This window comes from Octodon degus, unplaced genomic scaffold, assembly GCF_000260255.1.
Source record: "Octodon degus isolate 3935 unplaced genomic scaffold, OctDeg1.0 scaffold00016, whole genome shotgun sequence".
NCBI lineage: Eukaryota > Metazoa > Chordata > Mammalia > Rodentia > Octodontidae > Octodon > Octodon degus.
In genome coordinates, this window is record NW_004524592.1 from 21,694,281 (window position 1) to 21,713,588 (window position 19,308).

Below are 19,308 nucleotides of genomic sequence, written 5' to 3' on the forward strand. Positions count from 1 at the left end.
TTATCTTCTTGCCTCAGCTTCCAGAGTTCTGGGGTAATAGGCATGCAGCAACACACTCAAAAAAGCAAGGGAATGAGTATTGTAAATTGCCCTGGACTTCGCTCCTCTTGAAGAACCATTTGGTAGTGTTATTTCATGAAGTGTTTTTCCTTACTTTTGTTTGACTTCACCCAGGGTCTTACACATGCTCAACATATGCTCTACCGTTGTTGCTGCTGATTTGTTTTAAGGCAAAGCCTAGTATCATGCCAGAAGATTGGTAAATACTGTAATAGGGCATTTCAAAAACATAACATAATTTCATTAGTGACCCTAATAAAGTTAATGAATGATAAAGCTTTACCGTTATCAATACCCAGCTCAAATTCAAATTTCCCCACTTTTGTCTCCAAAATGTCCTTATACAGCTGCTTTGTTTAATTCAAACACAGCCCACATTCAGTACGTCATTATTAAAACTCAAGTGTCTGTTACTCTGATTGTAGTTTTCCTGCTCCTTGCTCCTCCTAGACCTGTGTCTTCTCTGTAGAATGCCTCGTGTTCTGGTGGGTGGAAGTGCTTCCTGATGGGAATTTTTCACTTGTTTCCCCAGCCTACTGCAGCACTCATCAGAGGGCCAGGATCCCTGAGGTTTGGTTGTACCATCAGGGAAATGTGTGATAGGCTATGGCGTCGACCCTCAGTGTGGTCTGCTGGCCAAGCGGTGTGGGCCTCGTTCTCAGTAGGCTCTTGCCGAACACTTTCACATCCACTGAGAATTGTTACCTAGAGCTTATTTTTCACTGCAGGATGTAAAATGGGCCCCTAAAGTTTTTTGAGTGGAGAAATGATATATCCAGAAATGAGCTTCAGAAAAAAAATAAATAATTTTTTTTACCATATTGCTCAGGGAGGGCCTGAGCTCCCAGACTTAAGCAATCTCCTGCCTCCATCTTCTGAGTAGCTGGGATTTTGGGGGCATGGCACCACACTGGGCTAGAAAAATTAATCTAATCAAAGCATGTAATTAAAAATTAATCTGATCAAGCATGAGATGCCAGGGAAGTACCTCAGTGGTATGGTCCCTGTGGTGCCTGTGTAGCAATTGTGAGGACCTGAATTCAATTCCTGGTACCAAAACAGGAAAAGAAAAGTGTATTAGAAGAAGTTAGGAGAGATTTCCAGACTCTGTGAGCCAGTGACCAAGAGGCTAGTGGGTCCTGGAACACAGGATTTTGTGGAAAATTAAACTTCTGAAGTCTGGACGTTAGGTTGGATTTTCTCAAACACAACACTGAGCTCCAAAGCAGTTGGAGGAATGTGCTTCACCCAACAGGCAGGTCGGGAGCATGCTTGTCTTGTAGCACACTTGGAGAGGTCTGGATTGCGCAAGTTGAATTTGCGCTGAGGGGGACATTTCTGGGCTTAGACATCTGGCGAGCAGTTGGAAGTGTAGGCTGAACTTGGAGAACAGTCCAGATCTCCGGCAGGTAGTGGGGTACGCCTCGACGGTTTGCTTGGTAGCTGAGGAAGGCCAGCAAGAGCAGAACAAAGCCCAGGCACAATTTGGGCAAGCTGAACATTGATAGGTTGTGTCACCCCCTTGTCCCCAGTGCTCCAGTGTCTAGGCTGTAGTTTTAGCTTAGCCTAGGACAGCTCCTTTCTAGACCCAGAGGATTTACTCCTCGACTTCCCTTCTGAAGCTCAGCTTTCTTGTCCTTCTGAAAGGAAATGCTCCGACCACTCTGTGTATCAGCTCTCAAAGCCAGACTGCAGGAACGTCTTATCTCATTGTGCTCTCTATCCTCAAATCCAATTTCTTTTGCTTCCATGATGGAACTTTGCTTGGAGAAGTTGGTGGAAAAAATAAGGAAGAAGAATAAGGTCATAACACAGGCAATAGTGGGTGGTGTTGCACCCACTCCCCTAGGACCATACTTGGTGACCACAGGGCAACTGGGAGGGCTGAGATGCAGGCAGGGAAGGGGTAGATAGGTAAGAGTGGGAGGAGATGTGCATGTGGGCCAGTCATGCTCCACCCACTCCATAGGCAGCAGCAGGCAAAGGGAAGGAAGAATCGGACCATGCAAAACCCAGGCGCTGTGGAAGCTTGGACTGAAACTGTTGATTGTCTTTGTCATCCACCAAAATGAAGAAGACCCAGCTTACGTAGGAAGTTTGAGAATCATAGCAAATCAATGCCTTAGCCTCAGTTGCATTTCATAAAACCTATATTGCCCGGTAAGATATGAAAGAAGAGGCCAAGAAAAATCAAATTGACCTTCAAGCCAGACTTCTTAAGTAGCTCAGACTACCTTATGTGGAACAGTATTCTGGGATACATGCTGAAATCAAACATTGAAACTAGACCCAAGTTTAAAGGTGGGGGTTCCTCACATACATCTGAGTTCTGGTGAAGACAGAGAGAGTATTGTAGGCTAGCGCTGTACAGTTGTGGCTTACTCTGGGCATTTAGACAGCAAGTTGATACTTTCTTTCCACGAAGGGAATGTTTAGAATTCCAAGTCTTTCACCATGGAGTTCATTTGATTTGACCTCTTAAAAATAAATTTCTTTTTAAAAAATTCAAAGTTAAACAAAGAAGTTTTAGCAATGTCTTAAAACATTGAGAGGTGAAGCACTATGCTCTGAAGAAGAGCAAACGTCTCGTTTGGATTGGCACCAATAATTTGACTTATACAATTTGTATTGTGTTAGAAAAAGAAAGCCGGAATCGGTGTCTCTGTGTCCCACTGCTTCAGAAGTCCTTCACCTTACTGAGCTTTGCCAGTCTTACTTTTGAGAGTGCTCTTTCAGTGTTTGATTTTTTTTTTCTAAATTTTCTGTTAGTGCTAGATCCTACTAATTGCTTCCTTTCTGCAGCTGCATAGGACTTAAGACTGAATCTGAACACACATTTGAGGGCTCACGTGGATGCCACACAGACTTCACGACAAACTTTCAAAAAAAACCAGTTGTTAAAAAATAGCTTTCTAGTAAGTAGGGTTGGTTTTGATATTTTAAATTTTGGTTCCTATCCACCCCTTTCTGTTCCATCTCTTTTAATCTTCAGTGCAAAGTAAAAGGTGTAAGGACTACAGCTATAAATCTCTTTATTGCTATAATTCCTTTCCCTGGCTTAGCAGAGTTTGACACTAGAATAAACACAGTTTGCCGCAACATTGAATCTGGTTCTTCTATAATTCTTTATGGGGTGCTGCTTTGAACATCAGAGTTTTATTAGGTTATTTTTCTTCTGTTTCAGTTCAGCAAGAATTAATTGAGCACCTAAGTCCATCCTAGGGGTACCTAGCTGTTTTGAAGATCTGAAGTTCAGTTTTGTTTTATTCACAAAAGGAACATGGTAAAAAGTACAGTGAAGTGTTTTTTGTCTGGTTTTCTTTGGCAGTACTTTCTGAACAACAGAATAAACTATTAAGCCTGCATATTCTCCAAATGTTCCCAACCATTGACCCAGAACATTTACAATGACTTCCTTTTGATTTTAAAAGATTACTATATTCACTACCTTCATCCTTGGGTCGAGAACCAGGAGAAGAAATTTTGTGTCTACTGTGATTAAAATATTTACAGTATACTGTGTACTTAACCACTACAATGGGTAAGGCAAGCATTTTAAAAGTTGTTTCATGTATAATGCTTCATTTTTGCCAAATAGCATTATGTTCTTCATTTTACCAATGAAGAAATGAGTCACAGAGAGATTAATTGATCTGCCCACAGGTCACAAGGTAATGGTAGCCAGAGTTCAGTCTGGATCTGTTTTTCTTTACAATTCAAGCTCTTAACTACAACTATTATATTCTGTTTAATAATAATTTCCCCAAATTATAATTTTACTTGTAGCTGAGGCATTAAGAAAGAAATTACACACAATTATGCGCACATACATATTTTATTTATACTTATAGGAACTCTGATTTTACAAGTTTTTTCTCAGAAAAAGTTCTTTTAACTTTATTATACATTGGTAACACAAGTTATTTGCAAAGTGAAAAGTCTATGAGACAAAACAATTTAGTGATTTGGAGAAGAAATGTCCCAAAATATATATTCTATTCATAGGACCAAAAACTCTCTGCTCAGCTCCAGGTCAAAGTGTACACTTGAAAGAACACATGGCCATGTTTTAGTCAGAGGTAAACTTGTGCTAAATACATAGACAGTTTATTCAAAGATAGGATAGATGTCTACATATCTAAATTGCTGAGGCCCCTATTTCTTAAAGGAAATGAAAATGACTACATTTTCAATTGCTATACTATTTTTGGTATGATTTTCCATAGTTTCCAATACCAATAACATTAACAAATGGAAGAAAGAGAACCATGGATCCCAGATTTCCCAGACTTTACAACACTGTTTTCTAAGGTAGCCCATTTTGTTCCTCAAAGTGAACTCCCATTTGCAGTAAAGAGGTCCAATTCAGAAAGAGTGGGATTTCAGGGACTGCAGAAGAAAACACCTGCTGCTAATCCAGGGCACAGCTGTGCGTGAGGTCGCCCCGGGCTCTGCATCCGTCCTGGGCTGGCAGGTGCCGGGACGCCGTGCTGTCTGCTCAGAAACGCCCATGCTGGAAGACAGAGTCTTTACCGCTCAGTTGCAAGTGCAGATTCTCATGTGTTCATGAGAGCCCAGGCTGAAGAGTTCCAGTTGACAAATGTGGCTTCCGTGCTGGTAACTGGACTTTGAGAAAGAGTCACACTGTACTGCACTGTAGAAAGAGTTCAGAAAGAATACAGCCTCCAGCATGCCATGGTCCCTAACGGAGCCCCTAGAGAGGCCTTGGTTGGCCTCAGGTCTCACAGGCGAAAGCAGAAAAGACTATTCAGGGGAGAACCTTTGGGGGAAATGAGGGTGTAAGTGCTGAAGAGGGGTCGACAGGAACAGCTGGCCTGCAAGTAGCTGGATTTTCTAGAAGTCTCTTTGCCTTAATGCTAGTACAGTCTGACCTTGGCACTGGATGATTTAGTGTTCTGAGGACAGGAAACAGATCTGTGTACTCGACCTCCTACCATACCCTCTGTCAGTGCTCAGGACAATGGCATACCCATTCAACAAACATACATTAAAACAAAAATCGAGTTCAATAGCACGCTATTTAAATCCAGGCTAGATTCTCCATTGTATTGCTCAAAGCTTTGATGGTAGCTATCATCTCATTAGTTCTTTTCCTTGCCTTTCCTTTGCCCTCCAAAAAAATTAATCCAGCTTGGTTTGCACTGGTAAACTTTTGTCTGCACGATGATGACCAAAGAAAACCCTTAAGCTCAAATTTACAGAAATGGATTTACAGACTATACTCATCCTTCACTGTTTAATTTGCTGAAAACAATAAAGAAATTAAAATTTTCCTGAAAATGTAATTTTCTTAGATCCCCTTTTTTGATTTATGACCAAGGTAGCACAATGGTTAATGATTTGGGGTCAGAGAGAGGCGTGTGATCGACACCCACCCTGTTCCCTCTCCTCTTCCTTTCTCTCATTTGAAACCTGAGCACTTGGGTCAGGTGTCTGTGACATAGCAATGTGTGGCATCTCAGAAGGCATGTTGAGGATGGGAACCAGATACATGGGCCTGATTCTGACAATCTTGACCCAGATCTGTGTCCTAACTCTTAGTATCAAAACTGTAGCATTTAAAGTCCCACACACAGGGTTCAAGTCTTGACACGCTGAGAGGCCTCAGATAGTCAAGATTTGAGGTTCATTTCTGGCCTCCATTAGAGGATGATCTTAATACTTTCCTCATTGCATTGCAGGGAAGGTTAGATGTGGTAGTAATAGGTATAATACTTTGTCAGTGGTAAAATACACAACATGGAAGACATATTGTTGTTATTATTAATGCCATGAAAACATCAAAATGTTTACAGGAAAATCCAGCTCTAAGCATGGCAATCCAGTGCTGGTCCTCTGTGGTTGAGCTCGAAGAATGTATTTTAGTAGGTGGAGTGTTGCTAAGTTCCTATTTGCAGGGACACAGCAATCTTTCCTGGGACTGAAGATGAGAACTAGTTTATTAGAACCTTGGCTTCACTTCTGATTGGACTTGTTCTTTTCTCCCAACCCTGCTAAAAATTGAGCTGAGAGATTAAGGCTGAGTTACAAATGCTCCAATTTTTAGGTAGGGCTAAACCACAAAACGTGATTTCTTGTTTAGCAATTAGGAAAGACAATGTAGTTGATGTCCCTGGAATTAGTTGTTCTTTTTTTTTTTTTTGAATTAGTTGTTCTTGCCAGTGTTTTTATTAAAGGCAAAGAAAATGTCAATATAGAGCCAGGGAGATGGCTCAGTGAAATAAGCACTTCCCTGGCAAGCGCAAGGACCTGAGTTCAATCCCTGGTTCTGAAAAAAAAAAAAAGTCAATATAGTTGGAAAAATAGATGCCAAATAAAATAGAAATTCCTTTTGTTTACAAAAAGATGCACACATATACATAGGCACCTAATTTTTTTAAATTTAAGTTTATTGGTAGAATTTAGGTATATGTAATGACCACATTCATTATAGGGAATTTGTATCTATACATGATATTACTTTCAAATCCCCTTCCCCTCCCATTCACAAAGCTTAGTTTTTGTTTTATCCTCCTTTTCTCATTTTTCCCCTTTCTTCCTTTCCCCCTCTCTATTTCCCTTTTCTTTTTGAACAGTTTCGTCCTATTTCACAACATCTATTTATGTTCTTATTTACATTTTCAATGTCTCATACCAGAGCACTAATGCGATATCAACCCATGTGTGGGTGATTGATTTCATTTATAGTTATGGGCTCAAGGTCCATCCATTTAGCCGTGAGACTCTTGATTTTATCTTTCCTTATGGCCAAGTAATACTCTATTACATTAAAAAAAAAAATCCTTTCTATCCATCCATTGGTGGATAGGCATTTGGATTGCTTGTGAGGTTTAGCTAGTACAAACGGTGCCACTATAAACAGTGCATATATTGCTGTGATGTGATGCTGTTAATTTTTCTGGGAAGATACCCAGAAGGGCAATAGCTCGGTTGAGCAGGATCTCTAATCCTAGTTTTTGAGAAATCTGCACACTGACTTCCACAGTGGTTGTACCAGTCTACACTCCCACTGACAGGAGAGAAGTGTTCCCTTTTCCCTATAGCCCACCCACCAGCATTTGTTATTGGCTGACTTGTTGATAGTAGCCATTGCTTCAGGAATGAGATGGAATCTAAGCATTGTTGAGTATTTTTTCATATATTTATTTACCATTTGTACTTCTTGTGAGAAATATCTATTCATGTCAGATGCCATTTTTGGATTGGGTCTCTGAATTTGCAGGGTCTGATATTTTTTCAGATCTTTGTATGTTCTAGATATTTGTTCTTTGTCTGAAGAATTGTTGCCATAGTTTCCTACTCCATGGGTTATCTTTTTGCTCTGTTGATTTCTTTTTTCTTTTTCTTTTCTTTCTTTTTGTTTTTGAGGTACTGGGGATTGAACTCAGGACCCTGCGCTTGCCAGGCAAGTGCTTATTCTACTGAGCCATCTCCCCGGCCCGCTCTGTTGACTTCTTTTGCTATGCAAAAGCTTTTTATTAGGATGAGATTAGTTGTTAATTCTTTGAAGTACGTCCCATGCAGTCAAGGTTTTATTCATAAATTCTTTGCCTACACCTGTCTTCAGAATTCTACCTATGCTATCTCCCAGTAGATTTAGTGTTTCTCTTTTAAAAGTTAGACCTTTGGTCCATTTTGATTTTAGTTTAGTGCATGGTAATGAACGTGGCTCCAGTTCTAGTTTTCGTCATGTGGAAAGTCAGTTTTTCCAGTACTATATTTCTTCCCAAGAATGCATTTGGCCTCTCTGTCAAAGATCAGTCCAACTGACTTATGACCAAGCTAGTACAATAGTACAATGAAGAAAAGATACATGGTGCTTGGTTAATTTGATATTTATTGGGAGGGGAAAGCTTCTTGACTTTTACCTCACATAACAACAGAAAATCAGTTCTCAGTTAACTCAGATCAAAATATGAAGGTAAAATAATAAAGCTTTTAGCTTTTAGAATAAGTATGCAAGATGTTGGATCATGATGTTGTGATAAGTAAAGATTTCAGTGGAACCCAAAAAAAGAATAACCATAAAGAGAAAAAAATGCTGTGTTGTGTTTCATTAAAATCAAGAATGTGTTTACTACAAACACCTTAAAACAATGCAAAGGCAGTCCGCAACTGGGAAAATATATTTCCCATAACTCTAGCAGACCAATCGTGCTTCCAGAATATGTGAAAACCTCTTCATCTCCCTCATTATGCGTACATATGTGTAGCATTCGAATACAAGGAACTCTAGCAAATAAATAGGACAACTCAATACAACAAAAGCAAAAGATGTGGATGATTTATGAAAGATGAAAAAAGCTAGTAAGTATACTAAAGAGGATTCAGCCTAATAACCGCTATAAAAATAGACTAAATGTAAAATTACTATACCCCCATCAGAACATATAAAATAAGAGAAAGAAAATGCTAAGTATTGATAATCATCTGTCATACATTGCAGATGAGGATTTGGATGGTAGGAACCACTTTGGAAAGTTATTATTAATATCTATTAAATCATAGTATTCAAAGTAGGTAGGATAGATATATAGTTGCATTCTCTTAATGAATAGAATGATTTGTTCTAATGGTGTTAGTAAATAGGATCTCAAGTCTGCATCTTGTACAGCAATTAACCACTAAGAAGAATATATGCAGTGTGTTATTTGTTGAAACTGTACTTCCAATTAGATTTGAAACTGTCTCATTGCTGTTTATCAATAAAATTTTGAAATAATAATAATAAAATATAAATTGCAAATAAATAAAAAATAAATAAATAAATCATAAGTACACTCTGTTCCCTAACAGTTTCATGCCTAGATAAACACATGACAGATATTCATGCAGGTTTTTTTTCCTCCAAAAGACATGTACTAGGATTTTTATTGCAATACTGTTAGCCAAGAAGGTAGAAATTTCTGGAAATAAATGGCCATCAAGAGTGAGGTGAATAAATATATTGTAGTATATTCATGCAATGGAATATTCTAAAGCAGTAGAAGCCATAAACTATGCATTATAAATTACGGATGAGTTTCACACCTAGTGAGAAAAAGAGGCCAGATGTATATTTATATGGAAAAGTAGATAAGCCAGTCCACAAGGTCAGAGGTCAGAATGGTAGTTCTGTTGGTGGAAGGTAGTGACAAGGACATGTTACCACAGGAGTTTCTGACCTTGCTGATAGCATTAGGATTCTTTAGCTGGGTTGTACTCATACAGGTATGTTCACCTGATGAAAATCCATTCATCATATTATATACCTATGACAAAATATACTTGTGTTCTATGTCCTTAGACATGTATAGTATAAAGCTTTCAGTTGACCGTGTGGATCTATTCAAGCTGCAACCTTTCTAATTAAATATTTTGTCTCTGTGTGTTTGTTGTTTGTTTGTTTTTTCTCCAGGGCCCTCCTGGTCCAAAAGGTGATAAGGTAGGAAAATGCATGGCAGAAATTAATGAAATTATTAGAAACCTATATTGATATAACCTATACTCTGTTATACTTTGACTTTTTAAATAAGCATCACACGTAGATTTTGGTTAAAACTCTTATCTTATCCTTGTTACAGGGAGAACAAGGTGACCAGGGACCTCGGGTAAGTAATTATTTTCCTTTCTGGGGCAGAAAAATTCATTTCTAGTGCTAAACTTATTGAGTGAGAGTACTCGAGCTTCATAACTGCCCTTGTGCTGCATGCTTTAGTAGTGTTAGTAAAATACCATGGCTCTTGCAAGTGAAAAGGGCTCAGAAATAACCAATATGTACATTCTGTGTATTATCTTAACTTGATGCCCACAAATAGAATGTCCTGCAGTAATCAGACCAACTGACCAAGGGGCAGGATCTCTTCCAAAAGTCATCAACATCCACTTTTCAAGCAGTACAGGGTCCTTCAGATTCACAGGCATCATTTTGCACCATTAGAGCCATGTGGCGCTCTCTTGGACCTAGCATTTTTCTGCAGTTGAACTTTATGTGCTATTGCATAAGTATGTTTTATTATAGATAAAAATATTAATACGTTCCTTATATTGCTCTTCATCATATGTTTGAATAATACTCATTTGAATTTCTTGTTTTTTGTATATTTTTAAGCAGATCAAAGGTGTAACATGACTCAGCACTGTGGGAGGAGGGACGTTTCTCTAGCTTGCTCCAATGTGGCCCTTTAAACCCTCACAACCAATAATGAATGCTTTGTTGTTGCCTTGGTAGTGCCAAGTCTGCTGCTTCACATCTGTGCCTTATTACCCAAATGTTCAGACATACTGTTCCAATGATGTAGTGGCTCTGTTCAGACATACCTTTCAATTTTCTCATGTCAGTATGCACAACAGCGAGTAATTGGTTGAAGGGAGTAATTTTTTACAGTGGAAAAGCACATTTAAATCTCCCAGGTTGGAACAGAAACTATGTAGGTCTTTATGCAAAGTGCACCCTGCTTAATTATTGTACTCATTTGTACCCCCTATTCCTTTTTCCTTTTGCAAATGATTCAGCTGATGCACAACTGGAAGGGATTTTGCCATATCTCATGTTTCTTAAAGCAGTTAAAGGTTATTCCATATTCCTTTTCTTTCCAGTCTTCATATAGAAATGAGGATTAGACCTCATCTTTGAGTTTCTCATGGTGATTATTCTACTGATAACTAGTGTGAAGCTAAAAGCCCATCTTAATATCGTGCTATCTGCTGTCATGGATGGGAATGGAATAAAACTGAGACCCTTAAATGGTGAGACTGCAGCCCCTCTCTGTAGGTGGTGATTGGTTCACGCGGCCTGTCCCCACTCACTGAGTGGCATTTCTTTCTACACACAGTATTAAAATCACTCAGCTTGCCCTTTCCAGGTAAGAGGAAAACTGTTCCCCTTCTGAGAAACCTTCCTTTGGCAAAAGAAGTGAAGGGGTGGTTCGCAGCTTAGCTGTCATCAGTCCTCACACACTTCTCATTTTCAAAAAGGTGTGTTGGCTTTCATCGTAATGGGAAGTGATGATTGATGGTAAAGCAAGGCCGAATTTTCAAGAGGAAACCTGAAACCATCTGAAATTCACCTGGTTTCATATTGCATTACACATGGAGGCTTGGGCCAGGGTCCTTGAAGTTTGGCCAAAAGTTCACAAAATACTTTGACAAACCCAGACTGCCCTTCACACAGACTTCAACCCGTTTTCACACTCACTGGGGCCAAGTTACTGGAGATTCAGGGGCCAATTAGCATTTCATGGGGGGGGGTGGAGTGGAAAAAAATGTATTCTTCTCTCTACTGGAGTTTACTTTGTATTGAAAGAATTCAGGTTTAATTCCCAATGCAGGATGATCTTGCTGGGTAAATGTCCTGGAAGGTGTTTGTGAAAGAGAAGGAGAACCCTGCTATTGACCTCAGATTCCTCATTGAGGGTTCTCAGTAATCTTAGAATTCTACAAACATTCTGAAAAAAAAAAAAAAACCAGTATTTGCTTGCTTATTAGGAAATGCATCATATAAAGACACTTAAATCTTAAATGAAGATTTTAGGCATGCTTTTATGCCACTGAGCTATCTCCTCAGCCCCAAGCCTTGGATTTTAATGAAAATGAAATAGCCTCCTTTTAGGAACTCTACTCCAGCCGATGTTGGCTGTCTTTCTTATAAAGTTTAGATCTTTTTATTTGATACTCCATTTCCATCCTATTGTGCATTTTCTTTCTCAAAGAGCTTTATTTCTAAAAACAGGCAGTGAACAGATGAATGAATAAACAAAAATCAAACATATATATCATAGATTGTAAATTCCACTCTGGCCATTTGTTTCACATGATTCATTGCTTCTCAAAATTAACATTATGACCTTCCAAACTCCATCATTTCTGTCCTTTGTTAGGTGACCTTCCACCATGGAACCCATTCTGTTTCCTTAATTGTGAAGTCTTCATTTTCTCTTTCTCTCTATCTCTGGCTCCCCATGTGTCAAAGAATTTGTTGTTATAATATGTGATTAAAGTAGGAAAAACGGAAAGAAAACATAGAAATTAAAAATAAAAAGCTATTTTGATGTACCAAGACATACACTGAAGAATATATTTGAGCATTATCATGTTCAAGATACTATATGAGATACTATAGACACAATTGTCTCCACTTCTTTCTTTCACCTCTATGACCACCAAATTCAACCTGCTGGTTTCTGCAGGCTCCTCCAATTCAGCTTCCTGCTCCCATCTTTGACCCTGTGTAATCTATTTTCTTCACAGAGGCTGGAGAGATCATTTTACATTATAAATTAGATCATGTTACTCTCTGTTTAAGGCCTTAGTGAGAAATCCAAGCCACTCTACTTGGCCTCCGTGGACCTTCAAGATCAGCCCTGTCACCTCTACCACTGCTGCTCCCTGTGCCTCCTGCCCCCCACTCCAGCCATACCACACTCAGACCCAACTTAGTGGCTTTGAGGTGTACTCTTCTGGTCTTCTTGGAGTTGGTTCTTCTCACTGAGACTGCAGCTCACCTATCACCTCCTAGGGAGAGCTGCCTCTCTACTCAGCCTGACCTGAGATGACCCTGTTTTGCTCACTCATTTGCTGGTTCATTGTCTGAAAGGACTTGTTCCTCCTCTCTGGGAACACATGCTCCATCAGAAGGAGGTGGTCTGCCTTATTTGTACCATCAGCACCTAGACTGGGAAGGGCTTGGTGAATACTTTTCAAATAAATCTATAAATATGATTACTACTGCCCACAGATGCACATGGGTGCCTCAGTAAGAAAACTATGTGGTTGAGGGCTGGTGAGATAGCTCAGCAGACTAAGTACCTGCTGAGGCAAGCACAGGGTCTGGGGTTCAATCCTTGATACCACATGCCACACCAGCCCTGCCCTTGGGTGAACTGAGCCAGCCACCAAGACTGGGTGTGGTGGTGCATGCCTGTAATCCCAATGCTAGGAAGGCTGAAAACAGGAGGATCACTATGAGTCTGCTGAGACAGGAGGATCACTATGAGTCTAAGCTGCATAGTGAGACCCAATACATGAAAAAAGATAAAGAAAGAAAACTGTGTAGCTGCATGTTACATGCTATAAATAGTTATACTGGAAAAGAGAATTTTCTTCCACTTGAAAGATCTCCACTGGAGATCTTGAAAGAGCTGACCCTTGAACTAGAAATTGATAATAAGTAATCTTCTGAAGTCAAAGTGAAGAGTAAAACAGTATAGATTCCAGGGAAAGGAAATAGTACAAAAACAATATTATATAAATAGAAAATAGTGTGATTCATTTAAAGAACAGCATTTGCCAAGGAGAGAAGTTAAATATCAAAAAATTATTTGAGGTTAATTTTTTATTGATGTAATATTATGGGGCATTTTAGATTTCTTATGTGGTGGGTAATAGGAAGCTTATGAAGAATTTTAAGCACAACATTACCACCAGACTATGGTGATGATGTGTTCTGCATCACTTGATGTGAAGCATCAAATATTCTTTATAAAACCTATTGTGTCATAGTGTTCATTGCAGAATAGAATTGAAAAGAGTGAAGGCATAGAAACAAATATGTCACTTATCCAGGACAAGAACCTAACATCTGGCTCTGAAGAAGATGACAAGGTCAGCAGCAGGCCAAGGCTGGCTCAGCCTTGAGCACCAGATCCTCCTGGGGGAGGGGACGTGCTAGCAGAAGGGACACAACTAGAGTCAGGTGTTTGGTCATAGGAAAGAGCTAAGCCAGCCAAGGAAAGGATCCCAAATGGCTCATCAAATTATGGAAGGAAGCTCTGCTTCTCCTATGGAAGGTGTGAGCTGAGTGTCATAGGCATTTTCCTTGTCAGTGGGGCAGGACACTGGACAGCCATGACTAAAGGAAGAAAGGTTTATTTTGACTCACAGTTTCAACCCATGATTGGCATGGTGCAAGGCTCTGGTAGGAGCATGCTGTGCACATCGTGGTGGCCAAGGAACAGAGAAAGGAGCCCAGAAGGGAGATGCACCCTTGGGATCACACCCTGGACCTCCTCTTCCGACCAGGCCCCTCCCCTAAAGCCATATCCAGCTGTAGGACCTTGATCTTATGACCTACCGAAAGTCCCACTACCGAACACATGATAGCTTTGGGGGTCCTTCAGGATCTAAATTATAACAATGAGTTTTTCTTACATAAGTTTGGAGAAGGCATTTAATGGTGCTATTTTTATAATTATATACTTCAAGGATATTGATTGCAATATTTTGGCCATTCTTTCATGTAGGTCAGAAGGCTATGGAGTCAACACTTCTATGTCTATAATATCTAGAAGAAAAAATGGTCAAGAAAATACAATTTCCCGCCAGGAATTTTATAGCAGACTTCTGCTCATGTCTTTCTGGCCAGTCTGTGTCATGAAGGTAGCCAAAACTGAAAAGGGTAAGAGAATGAAATGAAGAAGAAAACTGCATCATCTCCCTAATAGGTTTGCCCAAAGTACCAAGCAAGACACTGGGTACACAGAGAGGAGAAAGCAGGAGTGATGCTAGTGGGAGAGAAATGGATGAGCAGGAAGCCATGTTAGCAGGAGGTAGGGCATGGTTCAATCTGTTAGACTTGTGTCTAGGACTGGTGGCCATGCCTGGGGTGTGGCCAGGTTGTAGTTCTTTAATAAGTGTAGTCAAACTGAAAGATAAAGCTGTGAAAATTCAACACAAATCTCAGAGTTTACTCAATGTAAGAGCTAAAGCTGAAAAAGAAGTCCCTGCTAGGGCTGAAGTTCTTGACTTGGTCCTTGATAAAACAGATCAGAAGAAAGTCCTGGAGATACATGATGAATCAAATTTGAGTTCTGTGGAGTTTGTGATCTATGTGAGATACTTGCTGGAATAAGGGAGCAAGGAGAAATGTGAGACTAGAATTCTGAGGTGGTGCTGTAGCTGGGGGTGACAGTTACATAGACAAGCTGTCACAGAGTGAGAAATGAGACCACCGAGTCAGAGAAAGGGTGGGAAATGAACAAGGTGAGAAGAGGCCTGGGATGGGTCCCTTAGATAGCCACATTCAGGGACTGGGACAAGGATGTAGTGCCAGCTGACAGAGGGACAGCCAGGTCTTTGCAGTCCCTGAACACTGACAGAGGAAGCATCCTGATGACAAATGAACATAGTCAACAACAGCACATTCTTAATAAAGAGAAAGCCACAGCACTGTGCTCTAGGAAAGCTTCAGGTTTAGTGTTTCGGAGGCTTGGGATATTTTGGAAGTGAGGGTGGAAATCAGCTTGCATGAAGCTGAAGGGTCAGTGAGAGGAAGGTTGCCCATGTTTGACTCTTGTGGGCTTTTTGGCATTACTTTCTCTTACACTTTGAGGCAATTTCAAGCTTACAATTCTAGGTAGAACAGTCATAGCTATTACTTGGTTGTATTCTGTGAGGAACCGAGGGCTAGATTTTCACAGAGGGAGGCATCCCGACTCATTAGGTCACCAGCCCCCTCCTTGATTCCTAGAGCGACATCAATATGTATTGTCCATTGATCTTTGATTTATTCTTGCACACATCACGCCTCTGCTGTTAGGTCTTCAGGCTGCTGGGTGAGCATGGTGCTCCGTCTGTACTGGCACCAGACCCTGCTCTTGGCTTTCTTCTCTGCACCCTCATAGCGAAGCTCTGCAATGCAAAATGTTGTCACTATGACTGCACCTCGTAGTGACACAGGGCTTGGACGGCCTGCTGTAAGACAACGGTAGGGGATTCCTGGACAGAACAGTAGGTGGCCTAGGAAATCATGTTTCACACTGGCTATAATTGCTGACTGCTGAGTCCCTCCACTCACTTCCTGAACAGCTCTCTAGGTGAGGGTCCCACTTCATGCCAAAGCCTTCCGTAGCTTGGTGACATAAGCGAGCAGCAAAGCAAATCAGGAGGAGGAGCAGAGACCGTACAGGGAAGGGACTATCCATGTGGGCTGCAACTGATGACCAAATCCTCACTCCACCACTGTGTCACTAGGGGGGCAGTAAGGACTGATAAAGTAAGTGTGGAAAACCTATAGCAAGGGCTTGCCAGGCCATGGCTTCTCGTATGTCTTTAGAGGAATCTGGGTGATATAATTTGTCTGCACTGACCGCATTTGTAAGCAGCAGCAGTGAGGTTTGGGTCTAGTTCATCTACCTTTTCTGTGTGTGTGTATTTATAACTTATTTTATTTTATTTTGAAGAGTCAAAACAAGCGAAAACAAATACAAAAAATAGAAACAGGGTAACAAACAACAATGCATATGTTACAGATTTTCAGAACAGGAATAGCTAATGAACAATAGTTGTTACATTATCTATTTTTATCATCAAATCTGTTGCTCAGATTAACAGTTATACAAGATTGGGGAAATAAGTGAATATTGGTGCTTGCTTTCCATTATCCACCTTTGCATTTGTGATGTTTCCAAGGGACTGGACAGTTTCCCTATAAAAACAAGACATTTGCCACAATGTTGTCCACCTCAATGTGAAATAACAGAGGCTATGCTGATATCTATAATTAATAGTGATAAGTAATAATTTGTTGAATTCTTAAAACCAACAACTGGGCGATGACATAAATAGTCTACTTCAATAATCCTATATAGAACTTCCATTATTCTCATTTTATAGATGAGGAAACCAAGACTCAGAAAACTTAAATATTTTGTCAAGGATAATAATCATCAAGATTTGAACGTAGGTACTTCCATATTGTATTTCTATACATTTTCTCATTGATATTTAAATGGCAGTGGAATACCCATCTCTGACAAAACTAAACAAAAAAAAAGGAGGGGGATACAAATGAAGGACCATTTTGTATCTATATATACAAAATAGTTAGGATAGATATACAGCTTTCTCTTAATTCATTGAGAAGAAAGATTTGTACGGATAGTGTTTGAACAGGATATCACATCTGCATCTTTTTTTAAAATTTTTTTTACACCTTATTTAGTGTGTGTGTGTGTGTGTGTGTGTGTGTGTGTGTGTATGTGTGTGTGTGTGTGTGTCCAGCTCAGCCCACCAGGGGGCGCGGCTGGCTGGCATGTGGTGCTGGAGGATGGAACCGCGGTCCTGGCGCCTTGCCAAGCCTGCTCCAAGTAGGTGCCCTAGACCACTGAGCCATCTCTCCAGCCCCCACATCTGCATCTTCTACTATGAATAACCACTACAAAGACAACAATATGCAATGTATTAATTATCAAAACTGTCCTACTAATCGGTTTTGAAACTGTCTCATTACTATTTGTTCCTCAACAAAATTAATTAAAAAATAGAGATTACAAAAAAAGTAATTCTGTAGGTGAATAGAACAAAAGTTACTCTTACTGTTACTTATTTCTGATGAGGCTCAGAGTCCAGTGGGTAAGTGACGGATTTGCTCAAGTTCTTTGCACACATCCACCAAAGGACAACCCTGGGACTCAGAGCCGCATGTCGTGTCTGCCCTTTCTGCAATACTGAGCTGCCTCGGATGGCCATGGGGACCCTTTCAAATTTGAGACTCTCTGCCTTTGCTAACAAGACTGGGAAAGCTAGGGAGCAGATGCGCATTTGGGGATTCTTTTTTCTTTGCAATCATGACTCACTGCATACTAAGCATGTAGGAAATGTCAACCAAGAATATCTGAGTCTGGGAATTTTTTTTAAAAAAGCTAATTGAAGTAATTTATTACAGTAAAAGATGCATTGCTATTAATTCCCCTGAAAAGACTCCCCATTGCTTAAAATACATTGGAGCCCATCTTTCATGGCAATGTATCTTTGACTGTCATAAGACTTTAAAAATTTAAGCATTCAGCATGCTTTGGTCACCTTTGCACCATTGGATGTCCACAAAGCAAATGAATACATATGCATCACTTCTGTGCCCCCTAGACTTGGCTTGCCTGGGCCTCCCTGAGTGGAGAGGAATCCTACTGGGCTGCATATAAAATAAGTAATTTGTTTACATAACAAAGCTTCCTTGGCTTTTAGATATTTTTATTATAACCAAGAGAGAGGACACATGGCCCATACCCCACAGGCTCGACTCGCCTGTCCTAGAACCTCCCTGATGGGAAGTTGGACAAATGGGGTGATGCTGGCTCTCACTCCAGGAATGAAAATTACCCAGGTACCCTCTTCTGGGGCAGCCTTTACTTAGCTCAGTGACAGCAACTGCAAATTGTGCACCAACACCCTGGTTATGTTTGCTGCTAGTAATCCTTTTTTGTTAGGATAACCAGGTGAATGAAACCTGTTTTCTAGTATTTATAAAATGATTTGTATGTTCTCCAAGGTGTTTTTGCTTGTTCTTCCTTTACTCTGAGCCTCCCTGGCAGAACACCAAATTACTTTGTTGTGGTTTTTTTTTTTTTTTTTTTTTTTTTTTTTTTTTCAGCCAGCTCAGCCCACCCTGTGGGCAGGATTGGTGGGGCATGTGGTACCAGAGCTGGAACTGAATTCCCTTGCACATGCCTAAACTTGCCTAAGCAGGCACTTTAGATCACTGAGCTATCTCACTGGCCCCCAAGTTACATTCCTTAATTGACAAAGGAACCCCACTGCCAAGTAGGAAAGACTTCCCACCATTAAGGCTTCTTTCATTCTCCCCTGTCCCCCTACTGCTGCTTTAGCTCCCTTCACTGCAGTGTACTTTTGGTTTGCCCAGTTCCTAGGGTACGTGCCCTCAATCATGAGCCTCAGCCCTAGGAGCCACAGTGACAGGCAGGGCTTTGAGGATAACAGCTCATAAGTGTTTTCTCTATATTAGGGACTTACAAATATATCCTTAAAAATAACCAAAGATGTTTTAACATTTAATGGTGTTTTTTTTTTTTTTTTAAATTAGGACATTATATGGTTCAGAAATTGTGGAAAATTTATTAACCAAACATAGGCAACAAACTAACAGACACCAGGAAGTTATCTTTTGATTGCATATTAATCTTCTAATCAGTTGGTTACCATCACCTTGCCAAGCACCACAGAGCCCTGATGAATAAGAGATTTAGTGGTTACTGGTCTCGGCATCATCCGCCAACAGCTGCTTTTAAATGAGTCCTAAGCTCTCGCAATTTCAGTAAGCCACCCAGGAGCTCTGCTCAGCTATTTACATAAAACTCCTTTGTCCTTCCAGTGTATTCAAAGTCAATTTTCATAACAGCTGGGACTACCCAAAACTGATAGCATCTTTCCAAACATCTTCAGCAAGACAGATTAAGTTGCCAAAAAGGAAAGCATTTAGAAGTCTTATCTTATTATCTTAACCTTTGTTGATTT

At 40.2% G+C, this 19,308-nt stretch overlaps 1 protein-coding gene across 1 annotated transcript in view; it reads left to right on the forward strand.

Moving 5' to 3' along the window:
* The window catches only part of Col25a1 (collagen type XXV alpha 1 chain), a 466,154-nt gene that overhangs the window by 303,490 nt on the left and 143,356 nt on the right, over positions 1-19,308 (forward strand). The window contains exons 6-7 of the mRNA XM_012513689.2: positions 9,479-9,505; positions 9,645-9,671. Of these exons, the coding sequence (XP_012369143.2) occupies positions 9,479-9,505; positions 9,645-9,671 (54 nt within the window). The remainder of the gene's footprint in view (positions 1-9,478; positions 9,506-9,644; positions 9,672-19,308) is intronic.